Source organism: Eptatretus burgeri, chromosome 8 (genome assembly GCF_056783735.1).
Source record: "Eptatretus burgeri isolate ZD-2024b chromosome 8, Ebu_testis_v1, whole genome shotgun sequence".
Lineage (NCBI taxonomy): Eukaryota > Metazoa > Chordata > Myxini > Myxiniformes > Myxinidae > Eptatretus > Eptatretus burgeri.
The window spans coordinates 98,383,002-98,403,662 of record NC_140968.1 but is presented as its reverse complement, the minus strand read 5'-3'; the positions used below and the strand labels follow the sequence as shown (position 1 = coordinate 98,403,662).

The window sequence follows — 20,661 nt, the reverse complement described above, 5'->3', positions numbered from 1 at the left end:
ATATATATATATATATATATATATATATATATATATATATATATATATATATATATATATATATATATTTTAGCACGATCTCTCATCGGTGAAGAATCACTAAAACTCTAGAAGTCGGATCCGGATCCGGATCTTCGCCAAAAATCTAATCAGTTCGTCCTTGTCACACACCCATACCAACCTGCCCACAAAATGTCATCTGAATCCGTCCACAACTTTTTGAGATATTCTGTACACAAACAGCCAGACAAACAGATAGACAAGAGTGAAAACATAAACTCCTTCACCTTCAGTGGCGGAGGGAAAAAAACACTTTAATAATAATAATAATAATAGTAAAAAACCCAGGCATGATGGGCCGAGTGGTCTGCACCTGCATCATAATTTCCCTGTGTGTAACCTCCACTTAAAATACGTGAAACGAAACGTTTTGAAAATTTCGAATTATTCTCACCGAGACTTCAACATAACGAAAATCCATGTTGTCAAGTTGTTTAAAAACTTCCTTTATACAAGAAGAAGATGATTTGTAATACCGAATACCACAAGGTGGTGTTATACGATACACATTTACATCAATAATTTGGGTATTCCCCCCACCCTAAGATGTGCTACCCCTGACAGAACCATACTTGCGTACCCTTCGGGAATATGCAAAATTTGGTTCTATTTTTTGAAGCATATATAAATGGATAAACAGACACAAACTCTCCTATCGATGAAGGTATTAGATAAGATGTACAAAGATGTGAAAATGACCCTCATTGTGTGAAATTTAAAAGAACCACGGAAGAAAGCGGAACGATTAACTTTCTTATTCTCAAAATAAATCCCCAAAATTTACCGACTAGGTTCACCAACTGGTTTTGCTGCATTTATTGACAATTTACCAAATATATTTGAGTCACGGTTGTGAGCCTACCATCCCAATTAAAACTGAAGATGAAGTTTGTTTCACAATTGCAATGAATGCTGTCCGAGCAACCGTCATACAAACAGATTTAACCATCGAAAGAAATGCTCTGCACAGAATTGACTCAACTCCCTACCTCTTGCTTCGGAACAGGTGCGTGCAAGTTGTAGGTCGAAAACCAAGACCTTTAGGATGTTTCATTCGAGACCACAATTTTTATGATGTAGAGTGTGAAAAATGGGGTTCTGGAGCGAGATATGATGACGTGTTAATGTTAACGATCCCATCTTTACAATCTCAACTCCTTCGTGCCCGTACAGATCATCGGAGGTGAAATTTTTGCACCAAGCTGAGTTCTACTAATTTGCCAGATTACAAATGTACAAACCCCATTTCTTAACCGGAGTCATTTACAATTGGTGCGAGTCTCATTACGGGTCTAACTCGTATCCTGTCTGTGCAAGTAAAGTTCTATGTCGGGGACAGCCTGCCATGTTCAGCGCAGCATTTGTTTGCCCTTAATATTTACCCATTCAACATGTAATGTTTTTCTCTGCATTTGCGACTTCTTTTTGCAAATACAGTATTAGCAGGAAAGCACAGAGGTTACTATACTTGTACAGTTAACTGCCATGAATTAATTACTTCCATTGCATAACATCCATTTTGATTCAAAAAAATTTGCAAAACATAGCATGCTGTTTGGTTACCAGGTAGTAACTTCCACAGATTCAGTAGTAGTAGTAGTAGTAGTAGTTGCAATGCTCAACATTTCATTCTTCGTTCCCCCCCCCCCGCCCTCAAATTAGACCTTTGTAGTTGGTTGTGTACATTAATTTCACACCTGGTTTCAATGTTTTTTTTCTTTTCTCCAAACCATCATGCCATATGACCAGATCTGCTCGTTCATAAAGGGCGAATCAAAATCGACCATAAAACATAACACCTCTTCCTCACTACTTGGTTACTTGGAACAGGAAGAGGCGCACGCTGAAGTTATTGGCAGCAAGCAGGCGATTGCACTCGATGGAATCAGTAATGGGCAACGGCAGGTAAGGACTTTCTGTGCTCTCGCCACTAAAAGTGTGTCGGTACACAACGGGGTGAAGAGGCACGTCCTCGTAGGGAGCGCGCAGGAGGAGAAAGGCACAGTCCATGGCTGCAGGGAGCTTGCTGCGCATGAGAAGCTGAAAGGACAATGTGCGCTCGGACGACAAGTTTGGGTTTTGTTCAGAGTCGTTGACGCGGGCTTTGAGCACCCACGTGTGGTTCAGTACCGTGAAGCGTAGAGTCTCGTAGTAGAGGCGCGTGATGAAGTCATCTGTACGGCACGACCTGAACTGCACTTCTATGGGCATGGAGAGGGACCGAGGAAATAATATAGAGAGTCACAATGAATAGGCGCAAAAGGAATAAATGGACAAAGAACTTCAGGCAGAAAGGGAATAGGGATACAAGAAACAGGTAAAAAGGGAGTGGTAGTATCAATCATAACATAATGGGCGTAAACCTGGAACTTCTAACACAATTTTCTCCGAATATATTCTGTTCATACTTCCGAAATCTTCACGTTATGTGTTCCATGTATTTACGCAGGTGATAGCGGATTAAAAAAAAAATCGAATATCATAGTCATAATCATAATATTAAATAATCATAATATTAATATAATCATAATATTGTTGTGGAAATGGCCCTAAGTGTGTTATTAAATATAGGATTAGCCCAGATCCCCCATTAAATACATGTTTAGCCAGGTTGTTCAGTAAATGGATGCTACATGTGTGTCAAGAGGTATAAGAGGCTGTTTATTTGTTCGTACATTGGTGGTGGACCGAGAGGTTCTTCTTCTTCTTCCTTCCTCTCTCTGGACAATAGTCCCCGCCCAGCGCTGAGAGGGGGAGTGGCCTAGAGAAGGAAGTGAAACTGAAGTGAGGAGCCAGTGGGTTTGGAGGCGAGCGAGTGAAGGAAAAGACTGCAGGAGCGCCGGGAAGACGGTGGTGAAACTGAGCGCCAGTGTGGCGCGATCGGCTGAATAGGGCTGGCTTTGTGTGAGTCAGCAGTCGGTTTTGAGGTGAGCGAGTGAAGGAAAAGACTGCAGGAGCGCTGGGGAAGGCGGTGGTGAAACTGAGCACCGAGGTGGCGCGATGGGTTTTTCGTGAGGAGCAGTCGGCTGAGAGGCGAGCAGTCGCCGGGAAGGCAAGCGGTGCTGGGAGAGCGCCAAGGTGGGGCACGATCGGGCTTCGAGGCGAGCGAGAAAAGGAAAGGCAGGGTGAATCTGTTGGGAGAAAAACTGAACCTGAGCGCGCCGAGTCTGCCCTCGGCTGGATGAGAAACGACTGGTGGGAGTCGTGATCTGCTGTGTAGGGGACGGCTGTGTCTGTCTGTGATCTGCTTCGTGAAGGAGGCAGGAGAAACGACTAGTGGGAGTCGGTGATCAACTTTTATGAGGAGGACATCGGCAGGTTCATCCGGAGTCCAGTGACGGAGCCTCTGACTGTCCCTACTCACCTCATGGCTCGACGACGTCTTGGAATACCATGGACCCAGCCTGCGGAGCCCAACACCTCGATTTGGCCTGGTCTGGTGAACAGGCCAGGCCTGGACTTGTATACTGGACCTTGGGAGAAACCAGCTGAAACCCACCATCGATCTTTCGCTCTGGTGCAGTTGACCTCGCGGGGTCTGAATGCGCCAAGGCTGCGTGCGTGAGGGCTGCGACACATGGACGAGCGCCATTTTGCCACGCGGCGTGTTCGAGCTTGGGCGCTCAAATCCGTGGACATCAGATTGTCACGAGCCACATTCGTGCTTTGACACTTTCCTCTCGTCCATGAAACATCACCAAGTACTCTGTGTCTTGTCTGCATGCTGTCCATGTCTTGCCTGCATATTTTAGGATATCTCATTAGGGTCCCCTTCGAAACCCGTAATCCGTAGCTCCCTAGTTAAGAACAGGTTATAGATTAATTATAACATTGTTGTGAATGCTTTGTTTGTGTCGTGTTCCCCGATGTCCCCAATAAATCTGGCTGATTCGTATGAAGTTTCTGCTTGAATTAATTTGTGCCGCGTCGAGAAACGATCCGCTCGATTTGGATATACAAACCAAAATGGTTACAGACTGGTAGACTCCGCTCGGTCTCTGACGAAACCAGTCTGTAACCGGGGTCTATTCCCCCAGTTGGTAAGGTACAGGTGTATTTTGGTATCGTGATTCGAGATACGTAACCCGAGAATTGTGCCGAACCAGCCGGCGTTATAACCCCGGAGACGGCGGTGGTTAGGGTGGCGCCGAATCTGTAACATTTGGCTGTCAAGAGTAGGGTGCGAAAACCCAAACTGGTTACGGACAGTGATTGACGCACTCGTCAGAATCCCACCACCGCCGAACCGCAACAATATAATGGGGGTAAGCCTGGAACTTCTAACACTTTTCTCCGAACATATTCTGTTCATACTTTCGAAATCTTCACGTTATGTGTTCCATGTATTTACGCAGGTGATAGCAGATTCAAAAAATCGAATATCATAATCATAATCATAATCATAATATAATTGGCATAAGCCTGGAAGTTCTAACACTTTTCTCCGAACATATTCTCTTCATACTTCCGAAATCTTCGCATTATGGGTTCCATGTATTTACGCAGGTGATAACGGATTCAAAAAAATCGAATATCATAATCATAATCATAATATAATGGGCATAAGCCTGGAACTTCTAACACTTTTCTCCGAACATATTCTCTTCATACTTCCGAAATCTTCACATTATGGGTTCCATGTATTTACGCAGGTGACAGCGGATTCAAAAAAATCGAATATCATAATCATAATCATAATATAATGGGCATAAGCCTGGAATTTCTAACACTTTTCTCCGAACATATTCTCTTCATACTTCCGAAATATTCACATTAGGCCAAAAAAAAAAAAAATGTTGCATTGGCGTAACGGGTCACTGAAAAATAGGGTAGGTCGGTCGGGATCTTTTATTTTTTTTTTTTTTTTTCTTCCTAATAAATCCCTCCCAAAATCTCCCCCGGCTCGAGTACCACCCTTTTTGTCGGCGGGTTCTGTCCGAAACACTTCCGGGTTTTTGCGATCGCGATCGCAATCAACAAGAGACTTGAAAACAATAGCAAAACAACAAAAATAGCAATAATTTTTTTTTTTTTCAATTTTTTTCGGCAAAATTTTTCGATAGCAAAAAAACAAAAAAAAAAAACGGAGGGTCGGCGGAATTTTTAGGGTCGGGCGGGTTACGCCAATGCAACATTTTTTTTTTTTTTGGCCTTATGGGTTCCATGTATTTACGCAGGTGATAGATTCAAAAAATCGAATATCATAATCATAATCATAATATAATGGGCATAAGCCTGGAACTTCTAACACTTTTCTCCGAACATATTCTCTTCATACTTCCGAAATCTTCACATTATGGGTTCCATGTATTTACGCAGGTGATAGCGGATTCAAAAAATCGAATATAGATATAATTTTTAAAGAGGGAATCGATGACGTCACAATCAACAGCGTTCGGCGGCAAACCGACGGCCGGGTCCCAGATGACGTGCTTTACTTAACCAAGTCCATGAGTTCAGGACGTTTGTTCAACTCAGCATTTATGACTTTTATCCTGCCATGTTGTTAATCTGTTAATGGAGGTAATATAGAAACAATGAATATGTCAAATCATTCGTGTTACTCATCTGGCACTATGTGTCAAGGCCAACAATCGAAAGCGACCGGTCTCAAACGCTACCATGGGCATCCAGACATGCCACCAATATGAACTGAGCTGTTGAATGCGGCACAAAACATCCAAAGAAACTACCATAACCGAGTATTGTGATCCATCCTGTCCCCCATACCCGTCTTAGACGGGTATCTGCAAGTAATAAAAATAGGGGCAATACTGCTGCCCTCACTGGTAGAACCAGGGAACCACTGGTAGACAAGGATTACCCACAAAATGTGTAAATTAACCAATGGTTTGAACAAACTTGTGAAAGCACCATGTGGAGATGATTTCGACCAAGTTACATCTAAATCGGGTGAATACTTTTTGATTAGTCAGAAGTAATGATCCCAGATTCATAATGACCTTTGACCTTTAAATTGACCTACATAATATGCAATTTGGGTGGGATTTGCAAGGCATCAGGAAGCCTTCATCCTCAGAAATTCTACAAATTTTGGTGAAAATAGGACTATTAGTTTTTGCTTCACGGGTGCTGAAGGTTGTGGCCGTTTCATCGAAATGGCAAATACCCATTTGAGGGTAGAGGGGGGCAAACCTGGACTCACTTTGACCCCTGTAGATCCCCTGAGACTCAGATTTCTTTATGTCATGTATACACTTTGGTACATCATGGGTGATGAAGGTCGTGGTCAAGTTTCATCAAAATCGTGTGTGTAGTGCTGGAGAAGAAGATCTGAGTGTTTACATACTGACTGAGTGACACTGTGCGATGCTAATACCTCACCTGAATTATGTTCCAGGTGAGCAAAAAATGTCGAACACGAGCAAAATATAGGAAAGCATGAAGGTTTGATCAGTGTTCAAAGAATTGGTATGAATGGTGTGGTGAAGGTAAGTGATGTGAAAAAGATTTAGAGTGCAAGACGGTGTCACGACGTCATATCGAAGATTGGGGTGTAAACAAAACAAAATCAAGGTGTTAGATAAATAAAGGCAAAGTACAGGAGGACATTGAAAGCAGTGGCCAAAGGCGGCGTTCGATGTGGCTGGGCAATACAAAATGGTCCAAGGTGATGTGGTTGTAAAGACAGAAAGACACTACCTGTGTAGCCAATCTTCTCAAGACTAAGAAGCTGCATGATGTCTTGGAAAGGTGAAACCTCTTGATGGTGTTGTGCATCCACGTCTGCCAGAACCCCCATGAGATCCCCGCCTGGTTTATGGGGGTGCACGCAGGTTGTTTCATGAGTTGGAACCTCGTGAAATGGACCTTCCCAACGGCAGCCGATCCGCCAGTACCTGCAACGGGTTGGCCTGCAGAGCACAGACAAGAGGGGTCTTATCAGCAATTGGGATCAAATCAGACGATTGTTTTTAATATCTCAATCCTCAACAATCTTGCCTTCCAAGACAGCAACCTCAAGTTTGCTTTTGTCTCTCCAAAATGGACATAGCCAGTCCTTTGCAGATTAGGCAATGGATAAGAATCCTGCCCATGGTAAACTGCGTGGGTAACTGATTGGCATCCAGCCCTACCAGGAGCATAAAGGACTCCTCCAATATATTGTGATGCGACTTCCTTTGCTCGCAGGTAGTAAGTTTTCCTTGAAGGTAAACTTTACACCATCCCGTCTTTTGCAGATTCCCTTACGAGATTTAAATTTGTTCGTACAATATTGACCTGAACATGCAAACTTTTTGTTTCAGCACTGCCACCAATTTCAGATTATTTCCTGACCAGGCGACTCTTTATTAAACAGTGAGGAACCCAATATCTGAGCCACTCTTTAATTTGTTCATTATGGGGACACCTTGAAAAGAAACAAAATTTCCAACACTTCCAAAGTCTTGAAATCAAAACGACTTTCTAAATCCCTTGTTACATTCATAAAGCATCGGTTTCCAAGTCCCACACTTCATCGAATCCCAGCGGCTGTAACCTTCAAAATAAACATTCTTGGCTTTTGTAATGAAGGCCCCGGTGACCACCTCAACGCCATCCACTTTACATACACACCGAGGGCATCGTTTCAATGCGCTTATGGACAATGGTCCTCCATTTGTCAGAAAATGTGGATTTATTTAATTTCCGTGAAGACGTGTGACCTCACGTGCATATTTGGTTGGTAGTTTCGGAGCATGTCGGATGTATGGCTTGTTTCTGCCCTTTCTTGACTATCCTTTATTTGTTTCGTATGTAGCCTGTTGCTGCATAATTTTCTGGGGGCGTTGATGTGCCGCTGATGCAGTACCCCTATTCCTGTTACCAGTGAGATGGTACTCAGTTTTCTGACCTCAGAAGGATGACAGGCTGAGTCAACCCACCTGGTGTTATTTCAGGGGCTCAAACTCAAGACCCTAAGATCTTAAGCCAGCCACCTTAACCATTAAGCCAACACCAGGCTTCGTGACTATCATGTTTGTCTGCAGCTGTCGACTGTCCTTTTTTTTCCTGATTCATTTCTTTTATTTTTAAATGTACAAGTAAACTATGAATTAAAAATAACAATGCTTTAAAAACACCAACATGGGAAGGGGGAAGCAAGAAGGGGATGAAAAGGGAGAGTAGAGCAGAAAAAGCAAAGGAGGTTGGGAAGATGAGGAACAGATGACATTCACACAAAGGAAAGAGAGATAGTCCAGTGTCTTCCGCAATGTTTTTCACATTTTTTTGCTAAACAGCTATCTACTGTAGGTGTCCCATTTCACCCGACTGTCCATCCATCGATCCATTGGGACCATATTCTGTACAGAGCCGTCGGTGCTGCCGAAGCAGTCTCCTGGGCTATTGGGCACAACCCTGGACGGGTCGCCGCTCCAGCATAGGATACTTGAATGGCTCAATCATCCCAGCAAGCTGGTACTCACCTTGCTCACCTCGGAAGGATGACAGGCTGAGTAAACTGCACCTGGTATTAATTCAACGGCCGAGCAGGAATTGAACTCAGGACCTTAGGATCCCAAGCCAGCCGCCCTAACCGTTAAGCCAACACCAGGCATATCCTATTGTCGAAACTCTCCATTACTGCCAAGGGCGACAGTGTGTCTTCACATCGTCATCACCATAATGTGCGACAAAGCTTTTAATGTTGGTGTGATGATCATTAGCACACACTGTGCGACACAGAGGTCAGTGCATGGAAAGGCTATTTACACAAACACCTCTGTCTCTAGGACACCTCTGGCCATGTTTAGCATTTTGTAAGTGGTACCATTCAATTCCTCACTTCTCAAAATGTAGGTTTACAAGTAAAAAAAAAAAAAAAAAAAAAAAAAAAACCAAAAGAGATCATCTTTCTGGCAGGATGAAAAGGCTGTTTGAGATTCTGCTGTTGCAGAAACACAAGTTTAACCGGACAATTGAAATCCGATACGTAGGTGTGTAAATATGTGACAATGACCGATCAATTTTCCACCGTAAGTGTCAGTGTTCACGCTCCCAAGCTACCGATTGTGGCAGTGTTCGTGCTGATGCAACGACAGGCAGGCACGGGGGAAGTTCTGCTGACAGTAACCACAGGTAGTGGGTAGCTCGCTGACGGCCTTCTCAACGGCCAGGCTTCGAAAACACAGGCTACGACTTATCTCGCAGCGGCAGTTCGGGCACGTTGCTTGGTCCTCCTTGAGGCGAGCATCGGCCAGCAGATGGACGAAGCATCCGGCACACATCAGGTGACCATTGGAACACTGGATGAAAAGCACAGACGTACGATAAATAAATACAAGAAGAGCATGCCTGGGATTTTTCAAAAGAATGTTCAAACTTTGAAAGAAAATCCAGGCCAAAACATTTTCAACGTCAGAACAAAACTTGCGTTACCAAAATAAAGATGATTGTGCCCGATAACATTCATTCGTCTGCTGTGAAAAGTAATTCTGGATAAGGAAATGTTCGGAAACTGGTGGTGACGATTTGCAAATGATACAATTTTAATGTTCGATTACATGTGACGAGCACATTAAATGTTTAGTTTGTTGGATGCATTCCATTGAATGTTCACATAGAGACTGCAGTATTACTTAATGCGAAGATTACTTGGCGTTCTCCATTAAAAAAAACATCAGCCAGCGGATTACATACACCTGAACAGTGTACCACTGGCTGTTCAAGCACTGGTGAAAGAACAAAAACAAATGATATTTCCATTTGTTTCGTAAAAACAATTACATGAACCCTGAAGTACCTCCGAATTTTTTGCGAAAAGTCTCTTAGAAACAATCAAATTGGCCATTGTAATAATGTCACACTTAAATAGAGATTTCCCACTTCTTTATGGATCAGCCTGCACAGCAAAAATTGAATCTGTTCTGTTGTTATATTTTTGCCAATGTTTAGTTCGTCTGAATTTCGAATGGCAGGAAGATGAAATGAGCCAAACAAGTAAGTTCAGGACAAGCTTTCTCACTAAATTAAAGGCTGCCAAAAACAAAAGAAAGTTGGGATGTTGATTGTTATCAATGAAGGAACGGGGATGTCAGGTTGAAACCAAATTTGACGGCAAGCCTACACATATTATATATAGTCGACCAGAACCATTTATTAACAACTCAAAAGACGACAAGCTCACTTGTGAGATATACGATATAACTACAGAATCGATCTGGCGATCGACAGACAGATCGGGACAATGAAGAAAAGAAACTCGATCTTGGATTCAATGAAACACTATTGCCCATTACGGCATCAACAATACCAGATTCACCCAATGAAAGGGAACAGAACAGGCGAGAATGCACTCGTCACTGTACCTTGAACGCTTGTTGGACATCATTATAAGAGCAAGCAATACAGTACCAAATAAAATTACCCCATGTGGGGGTGACGATCATCTCTATAATGTTTTTTACTATCATAATCGATGAACCGTTGCCAGATATCTCCTAAAATGACAGACTAGATAAGTTTTGAAAATGGCGATTTTCACAACTTTCGTGACCTCGACCCTGACCTCGAATCCGGGAAAAAATATGTCGTTGGGTATCACTCATCGACCTCTACCCACATACCAAATTTCATCAACATCGGAAGTAAAAAGTTTTCTTTGTACCGGGAGGTGTTTTTGACCATCTTCCAGGTTACATGGCGGCCAAACAGGAGGGAAATTCAAAAATCTGTCCAGTTAGATACAGGATAATATTTTTTACTATCATAATCAATAAACAGTTGCCGAATATCTTGCAGAATGGCAGACTAGATAGGTTTTTAAAATGGCGATTTTTATAACTTACGTGACCTCGTGACCTTGCCCTGACCTTGAACCAGGACAAAAGTTGTATCGTTGTGCAACACTCATCGACCTCTACGCACATACTAAAGTTTCATCAAGATCGGAAAGAAAAATTGTTGACGGACGGACGTACGGACATTTGGTCCGGCTTTATTTGGTCATCTCAGTAGAAATGACCTAAAAAGCAATGGAAAGACTTGGGACACAATCCCCAAAAATTCCAACTGAGTGCTGTACAGGAGAGCAAACAATGGCGATGTAGTGGCGTGAGCCAAGGAAGTGCCATACAGTATGTACAACAGTGCACAGAGTCGAAGAAACGTGCACATTCCTGGATTCTGGGAGAGCAATTGCCTGATTTTTGAAAACAGGGACATATATACATACATATATATATATATACATATATATATATATATATATATATATATATACATATATATACACACATATATATATATATATATATATATATATATATATATATATATATATATATATATATATATATATATATATATATATATATATATATATATATATATATATATATATATATATATATATATATATATATATATATATATATATATATATATAAGCCTGGTGTGTTGGCGCAGTGGTTAGGGCAGCGGCTTGGGATCCAAAAGGTCCTGAGTTCAAGCCCCATTGGGCCACTGAATTAATACACCAGGGGGTTGACTCAGCCTGTCATCCTTCCGAGGTCGGCGAAATGAGTACCAGTGTACTGGGCCGGTGTATACCCCGGTTAAAATAGGTGTACCATATCCCTGTGTCGTAAGAGGCGACCAGGGTTGTGTCAGGAAGGGCATCCGGCGTAAAACATGTGCCAAATCACTATGGGGATCATACGGATGATCCGCTGTGGCGACCCTTAACGGGAGCAGCCGAAAGAAGAAGAAGATATATATATATATATATATATATATATATATATATATATATATATATATATATATATATATATATATATATATATATATATATATATATATATATATATATATATATATATATATATATATATATATATATATATATATATATATATTTTAGTTATAATCAATTTTTTGAAGTTGCGCCGGATTTAGGAGTTGCAACATTTGAGAATGCTGGGATTATTGATATTGCACCATTGTGATAAAAAAAATACAACCATCCCACCGCCCATCACAAATTGTTAAATGCTCAAGTACATTTTGTAACTTTCATGAAGTCGCAAACCTCAATAACAGAACCAAAACGTTCTCTAAGAATTACCGATAATCTTCAACAAACATCACATATACTGTATGAAGTGCACCCTCCACAACAATCTATACATCAGCAAGACAGGGCGAAGATCTGTTGACCATTTCCCCCCATTGTGCGATCCCCCCCCCCAATCCAAGATGTCAATGGAGAGACCAAAATCTGTCTGCCATGGTGCAAGAGACACCAACTCTCTCTTCAGCATGGCACTACAGATAACACTATGAACATTGTAAGAGACAATTACAAACAACAATGTGAGAGACAAACATCTCACTGCGTCAGAGCATGCATTGGCTGTCATGGCCGATAAGAGACAAATGCGACGTCCATCTGGTCAAAGTCAAATACAATGTCAACTTCACTCTTCCACGAACCTCGCTCCAATAAAGACAAAAAACAACCCAATTCCAAGACCTCGTCTCAAGTCAATCCACAACCTTTCTGTGCAATGACCAATTAAGAGGTAGCCCTACATCTCCAGAGCAAGGTTAAAACTCAAAAGGTTGAAGTCATTACAGTAGCTACAGGTAGTGACAACAAAATGGAAACAGCAATGCAAAGTCACTAAATAGGCCGTTGGGCAACCACAGGTGGCCAGTATGGCCTGTATGTGCTGTGGCATAGAGTCCACCAACATTTGGAATTCTGCAGGAGGGATACAGCACCATTCTTCCACAAGAAAGTCAATGAACTCAGACCTGTTTGATGAAGGTGGAAAACACTGTCTCAGGCATCATTACAGAATATTTCATAAATGCTTGATTGGGTTCAGATCTGGTGATTGAGAAAGCCATGACATAGGATAACATCAGTGTCATGCTCATCAAACCATTGGGCGACCACACGTGCTCTGTGGATGAGGGCATTGCCATCCTGGAAAACACCTCTCCTGGTAGGAAAGAAATGCTGCAACATGGAGTGAAGATGATCACTCAGTACCATTAAGTAGTGATTGGCATTGACCTTCCCTTCTAAGGGAATGACTGCATCCAAACTATGCCAGGAAAATGCACCCCACAACATTACAGAACCACTAGAACCCTTCACTGTTGGAACGAAGCACTCAGGGTTGTGTAGTTCTTTCGATTGATGCCACATATGCACTGTCCGTTTGTCGAAAACATGGTAAAGGATGATTCATCTGACCATATCACATTTCGCCTCTGCTCAGTTGTCCATTGCCTATGCCCTTTGCACCACTGGACTCGCACCGTCATAGCACCGTGTACTGTCATTGGTTTGGTAAATAAATGGCCATAACTTGGGAAGCACTTGTCCGATTAATATCAAACCTTGAAAAGGCACAACCACAGGGCCACAGCAATATACCTGGCAAGCTTCAATTAGATCGGACCAGTGGTTGTCGAGAAACAGCGGTCACACACAATTATAGCTAGATGACCATAACCATGCTGGGATGTTATTTACTTCATTAACACATGGACTACACCTGTGTGGAAGCCATTGCTTTCAATATTTACTTGGTATCCCTCATTTGCAGAGGTGCTTCCATTTTTTTTGTCCACTACCTGTACATCTGATACATTTCAATGTACATTTGTACAGGTATACGAGTATATGCAATACCTTTGCTGGAGATTTGAGTGCAAACCCAGACACAAGCTCTTAAGAAATTCTGAGAATGACTTGCAGGCAAAAGGACAGAATAACAGATCTGTAGTTTATGCTGAAACTTGACAGTTACAACCTAATGACCATAAAATAATGCATAAAGACAAAGGAAGATATTTACTGGAGAGTAAGACAAGTGACAAGCCTTTTGACTAGAAAGAGCAATCAGAGATTGCAGACTCTTGCCAGGACTTTTTTTGTGTGGAAAATAAATTGAAGAATGTACAAAATGAAAGTTCGTTGATTGCAAAGGAAAGTTCTAAATGGTCTCGTTGTAAATGCGTAAAGGTGAAATGTCTGAAAAGTTGTAAAGGTCAAATGGTCTGTGAAAGGTCTAAAGGTTGAAAGGCCTAATGGTCTAAATGGGTAAAATGGTTGAAACAGTCAAAGGGTCTTTAAAGGTTGAAGGTGTCGAAAGGGTCTTAAAATTTAAAAAAAGGGACTACAATGTATTAAAAGGTCTCAAAGGGTCTAAACTCTAAAGGGTAGAAAGGAGTCCAATGGTCTTGGGGCTTCCAAAGGGGCTAAGAGGATCGAAAGGGTCTCAGAGGTCTAAGGGTTCTAAAGGGTGTAATGGGGCCTATTGGGTCTGAGGGGACCTTTTAGGTCTTGGGGATAAAGAGGGTTTTAGGGTTCTAAAAGGTCTTATGGGTACCAAGGGGTTTCAAGTAATTAATACACATACTCACATTCTGAGTGGACAAATAGACAAAGGAAAAATCACTCATAGAGTGACACTTGGTGAAACGGAACGACGCTCATGAAAGCGCATTCCTCCCCCAGCCTGAACAGTTTACATTGTGCATCCCACTGACAGGCCCGATCTGCATGCGCACCTGAACCAAAAATCGAATTGGCTTGTTCTTGTTACCTAACCAACTTATCCACCTAGTTTTGTCACAACTAGTCCACGTTTTGAGATATCATGCTATATTGTTGTGGGCCAGGTATCGGCTGCAAGCACGACCGCTAGATGGAGCAGTAGAGTCGACTCCACCAAACACCCGGAATTCAGATCGTTACCCCCAGATAACTCCGAAGCTACGGGTCCCTTACAGGACCGTGAATCATCAATAATTCAACCATAGTACAGGGTTATTTGCCAAACTTCAAAATACCTAGAGGCCTACGTGGCGAGCTACCACAAAACAAATTTAGACCCCTTTTTATTTTATTAATTTTTTTCTCATAATTTCGTCTCCCTAAACCCCTTTATCGTCTTTGTCCGGCTAACCTATCCCGTCAACCTAACCTACTCCCAACCCCTAAAATCCTTTTTGAAGGGGAATAAGGAAGAGGCTAGCGTCCTGCCTCGAGGCCCAACAAAGACTCAGAATGGCCTCCTCATAATTCAGCAATCTTTCCCAAGGTGGGTCCAGCGGCCTAAGGAGAGCGAAGGGATGGATGGTGCAAAGGGGTACATTTCATAACTATCCTAATATTTATTAACTTTAAACTACCCCGGGGCTTTTCAAAACGCCTGTCTCTTTAAACTATTGGTTCGAGAAACCATGATTCCCATCGCCTGTGTTGGTGTCCATTATAAATTTGTGCCGAGCTCTCAAATTTTCACTCGTGCCCTTGCACAATTTCGTGGCTGGGCAGCGTGGCTCACATGGCAGGGATTTCCTCTCTGCCAAATCTCAAACTATGGCACCCCCGGGCCCTGAGGCTGTCTCCGAGCCTACCTGCTCCCTATGAATGCGGGGGGTTGCCCTTCCTGGCATTGCCCCCCTCCGATGCCCACGTGGCATTTTGGCACTTCCGGTCCCTTTCCAAGGGTCGCCTGTGGCTACAATACTATCCCGGTCCCTTGGACCCTTGGCCTACTCTGGCCGACTGTCCGGTGCCCAGGGTGCCCTCGACTCAATACTCACCTTTCAACAGCCACGCTCCCAGTCGGTCCATGGACTCCTGCGCCCCTCCAAATGGGTTTCGTGTCTTCATACACCACCAACAACAGAACGACCTCCTTTTGGTAAATTTGACTAACCCACGAACTAACATTACACTGACCCCAGGGTCACTTGGGTGGGTTTCACTCCTCCCCCACTCAGCCATTCACACCATGCATTCCACATGCACTCCACTCACTCACTTGGGCCCGCTGACGCATACTCATTAATCATCCACTTTTTTTTTTTCTTAAACTCACTCATACACTCCAAGACTGCCATTCTCCTAAGTAAATTCCCCTAACTATCTCGTGGTCCCTTGTCGTCCCTTAAATTAATGCACGTTCCATTTAATCTACGTTGCTAAACTCTGGCCCCACTTCACATTCCATGTCCGTCCATGTCTCCAAAAATCCATTTTCCATTCTAAATCTGACCTAACATTCCCACTAACTAGTCCATGGGCCCCATGGAGGATGGCCCATGCCCCCATGAGGCCGGTCTAACTAAGCTAAACCCATCCCGCTAACTCGTGCTTCCTTTGCCCAAACACCGGGCTTTGTACCTGGAGGGTTTTTTTCTTTCTTTCTTGCACCGCCAAGGCGGCAGTGGACAGCTTGCCCGTTCGTCCCTTCCATCGAGCGATACGTGCAGCCTTGTCGTCGCACTGAGCATCGCAATCAGCGCTCGCTTCTGAGGGATTCCCCATGCGAGCCAACCTGCGCTGTTCGCCTGTAACTCGCGCCGCGCCGCGAGGTCCGTGCCGATGACGTCACCCGCGCACCGAACCTGCGCGGTTTCCCGTGCAGGCCAGCACGAGCGTATCGTCCCGGAAACCCACTCTGCGCATTTCGCGAACAGAACATGCGGCATGAAGCAAGTGATTCCCCGCACGCGCCCACGTCGGAACCCGCATGTTCAAAATTCACCCAACACTCGACTACCTTTAAACCATACACGAGGCCTTGTTGAATCCCATACTGAGCGTTTCCACGCCAGCTTCCCCACACGAAGACGCGCGCGCGAGGGCCGCTCGCTAAATGCGAAACGGGCCCCGTACGCGACGTCCCGTGAAACCGGCGCGCTTGCCACAATAACTTTATACGGCGCAGAAGGCTCGCCACACCCGTCTCCCATCCGAGTCGGTCCGCGTACCATTTCCATGCATGCGCTCACGCACGCCATGTTACTCACCATATGCATGTTTCAACACACCCGCACTACTCATACTCTTTACCACACACACCTGGACAATCACGCTGGGGATTCGCGTTACCACAAGAAATCCCGGGGTTTCCATACCCCACAAGCTCCGCGTGTACCCGATCACAGCACTCATCCGTTCAACCTCGTTCGGCCCGACCGGACTCACCTCGTCGCGATCTGCTTCGAGAGAGCGTATCTTCTCCCTCTGTTCCTTAAGGAGGCTATCCTGCTGCTCGCACAGGGTCACGAAATATTCCACCAGCTCGACCCCATTGTCCCCTCCTCACTCTGTGTGTGTGTGTGTGTGTGTGTGTGTGTGTGTGCTCGTCTTTTACTTTATTTAATTCGTTCCCCTTTTTTGCTTCCTGCATCTCCCTCTTTATTCCTGACTCCTCTCGTGTCTGTACTAATTTTTCCACCATCCCTTTTGTCTCTGTTAATTTCTCCGTGGTCCCCTCGTGTCTCCTCCTACATGTCTCCCCATCAATTGTGGTGGCATCTCTCGTCATCCCGACCTTACCCGTCTCCATCGTGGGCCGGACACAATTTGCACTCCCTCTGGTCGGTTTGGTCGCTCCGCCACGTGGTGCCGCCATTTTCCAATCCATCGCCCGCATTTCCTCTCCCCATGACTGCATATCGCCCCTCAGTGCCTGCGTGTTCGCATCCATGCGGCTTTCCATATTTTGCACTGTTTGCGTATTCGCATCCATTCGGCACGCATTTTCATCCATTTTGCTTCCCATGTTTTGCATACGGCGCGCATTCGCGTCCATTTTTTCCTTCATTTCCATCAACATTTCCCCCAACCGGTTAATGTCAAACGACCCTGACGAAGCCGATTCGCCTCGGTTGGGCGCGGATCCGCCAAGGATCGGGAGGGAAGTTTGACGGGGGGGGGGTGTCATACACCGCCCCTGCGCCCCTTACGGACTCTGACTTTGGTAGCGGGGGCACATCTTCCTGCATGGGGGTGGTGTCCTGGACCATGGGTTCGTCTAAACCTGCACTACTGCCCACTGCTTCAGCCCGTCTTGGTTTGCCATTTTGCGTGTTGGGAATAAAATTTCACTCGCTCGTAATTTGAGGGAACGGGGGGGGGGGGTTGCTCCGTACCCCTGATCCGAATCCTGTGAATTTCTCTACGGAGGTCGAGGGGCCGAATCGCACTCCTGAACACCAATTTGTTGTGGGCTGGGTATCGGCTGCTAGCACGACCGCAAGATGGATCAGTAGAGTCGACTCCACTGAACACCCAGAATTCAGATCGTTACCTCCAGATAACTCCGAACATACGGGTCCCTTACAGGACCGTGAATCATCAATAATTCAACCACGTGGTACAGGGTTATTTGCCAAACTTCAAAATACCTAGAGGCCCACGTGGCGAGCTACCGAGGAATTCACACCTTCGACTGAGCTGGAACGGGAGGAGCCGTTTCCGTGCTCAACCCGTGCGTAACCCGAGCGGATGGTTACCGAGGTCCCGTCGATCGAAATGCACAACAACAGTAACAATGGCCTTTTTAATCACCCAACACGCACCGTGCTAAACCAATGAAGGAAAGGACGGGGACGAGCTGAAGCATTCAACAAATAGGGGTATTTATTTACAATAGGTGGAGAAGGAACACATAAAGGACAGAGTTAAACCGACTATAAAGGACGCAAATAATGTACAGCAAAAGCACTAAACCAGTTGCTACTTAAACAAGACAGGCCCGCACACAGACACACACCCAAAGAAAAGAGATGGACCTCAAGGGTCTATATTGTTGTGGTTGACGAAATTCGCAAACCACCATTCAGGTCCCGTAGGTGAGATATCTCTAAGTATATGTGTAGTTAGGCCCAAACCCGTTGTTTAGAGGGAATAAATGTCATTCATTCGGGCTGCGACCCTTTTAGATAGCCGTTTTTCTTTTACTATCTTTATTTTGGACCAACCGCCATTACTACCACCACAACCACCATCAAACGCATCTCGCCAACCACAGCCACCTTCTCCAGAACCGCCTTCACAACATCCACCTTCTCCACAACCGCTTTCACACACCAACCACCAACCGCAACGCCGCTTCACAACAACAGCAACGCCAACAGCCACGACCTTTACCGTCACAACTCGCCCTCGCAACCATCGCATCACCGCCATTCCCGCGCCGCTTGTGGGCACCGATACTGGACTCGTACAGGGCGCGCACCGAGCAGCGGGTGCAAAAACACCAGCCTTTCCGAGAAATCGGATCAAGAATGATTCACGCCCACTTCTGTTCCGTCCTATCAGCGAGCGTGGGGTGATTTGGCCCCGCCTCCAGGCGCGTCGGAGTATAATCGCTATATGCAGATTCGCGGATCAAGAATGATTCACGCCCACTTTTCCTTCGTCCAATGGGCAAGCGTGGCTGCGCCCCCGAGCCATTGCTGATCCAAAAATCTGCATATGATTTCTCCTGTCGGACTATAAAGCACCGAGCGAATTGAGCAGTTGGAGGGAGTTGAGAAGAGTGAAAGAGAGTGAGGAAGAGTGAAGAAGAGCAGTTGGAGAGAGTTGAGAAGAGGAAAGAGTTGAAGAGTTGAGAAGAGGAAAGAGTTGGAGAGTTGTGGCGGCGGCGAAATCAGTTGAGAGAGTGTCTGTCGGGGTCCGGAGAGGCTGGAGAAGCCAAGAAGCTTTGTGGAGGTCTGCGCTCGTGTCAGAGTCGGGGAGCTGCGGAGAGGGGAGGCCGGTAACGCGGTCGAGGTCGCGGTGGAGTCGCTCGTCGCGGGACCCAAGCCAGCCAGATATCCTCTTCCCCCCCGAGCATCAACAACCCCCTCCTGTTTCCCCCCGCGCTGAGATAGTGTGAGAAGGGGGCCCCGTTCCCACCCCATTCCAGCAAGTGCCAGCGAGGCCCGCGGAGTCGGGGCGCCGCCGCCATTTTGCGGCTCATCACCAGACGGGTAGGCTCGACGCGGTCTCGGCCCCAGGCCCGTCTGCCCCCTTATCGTTGAGGGTGGCCCCTTTTTTCTTTTGCTTTGGAGTATATGTGTTGTCGGCGCCGTCTGTGAAGTAAAACTGTGTAAGTGTTGCCGTGTGCTCGCGTAGTCGGTCGTAGATCTGCATTGTGTTTCTTTTGTTGCAATTGCTTTTGGTGCGTAATTGTTGTTTCTTCTTTTGTTACATTTGCTTTTGGTGCATAATTGTGGTAATTGTATATGTGTGCTTTTCGTTTGCCGCGGAATAAATGTGCTTTATGTTGAACTGTTTTTCCCGTTTCGCTTCGTCTTTTCTCTAATTGAATCTCCATCTTACATCACGTAAAGGGTTGGTCGTGGGCTAAATACGCCCGATAATTAATCGGAACCGTCGAGGTTGACGATAACACCGCTCGGTTATCCCGATAGTACGGAACGGGTCGCTTAAAGTGGCCCGTGTCCGAAGTCGACCTGCGGCGAGGTGCGATCGCCCGGTCTACCCTCCGTGTGGGTACTTAGGTAGGTCGAATTTGGCGAACAACCCTATCCCACGCGGGGGGCCGATTGGCACGATCGTGGTGAGGCCGAAAGGCCCACCCGTGACTAGTTCCCGGCGTTAGTCCGAGAGGGTCACGACGGGATTGTCCTTCCGGTGGGCGACGTGCCGCGATTCGAGTTACGTGGCCGCCCGCACGCCGGCGGGCGCGAATCCGCAACAATATTATTCCTTCAGCTCGGAGGGAAGTCAGGACGAGAACGTGGCTGGCTACCTGGCCGCGAGCGCGTGGATGGACGTCCACAACTTCCCGGAGCTCCAGTCGCCAGAAGACGGATCAGGGCAGCCCGACG

The 20,661-nt window shown here is 45.3% G+C and overlaps 1 protein-coding gene across 5 annotated transcripts in view; it reads right to left on the bottom strand.

Annotated features, from left to right (window-relative positions):
• Nucleotides 1-293: 293 nt before the first annotated feature.
• LOC147022357 (zinc finger TRAF-type-containing protein 1-like) overlaps nucleotides 294-20,661 on the bottom strand; it is a 36,276-nt gene continuing 15,908 nt past the window's right edge. For all 5 annotated transcript variants that reach the window (XM_085893177.1, XM_085893175.1, XM_085893176.1 and 2 more), the window contains 3 exons: nucleotides 9,070-9,308; nucleotides 6,724-6,935; nucleotides 294-2,261 (listed from right to left, as the gene is read on the bottom strand). In XM_085893177.1, coding sequence (XP_085749303.1) covers nucleotides 1,870-2,261; nucleotides 6,724-6,935; nucleotides 9,070-9,290 — 825 coding nt within the window. In that variant the 5' untranslated portion in view covers nucleotides 9,291-9,308 and the 3' untranslated portion in view covers nucleotides 294-1,869. The remainder of the gene's footprint in view (nucleotides 2,262-6,723; nucleotides 6,936-9,069; nucleotides 9,309-20,661) is intronic.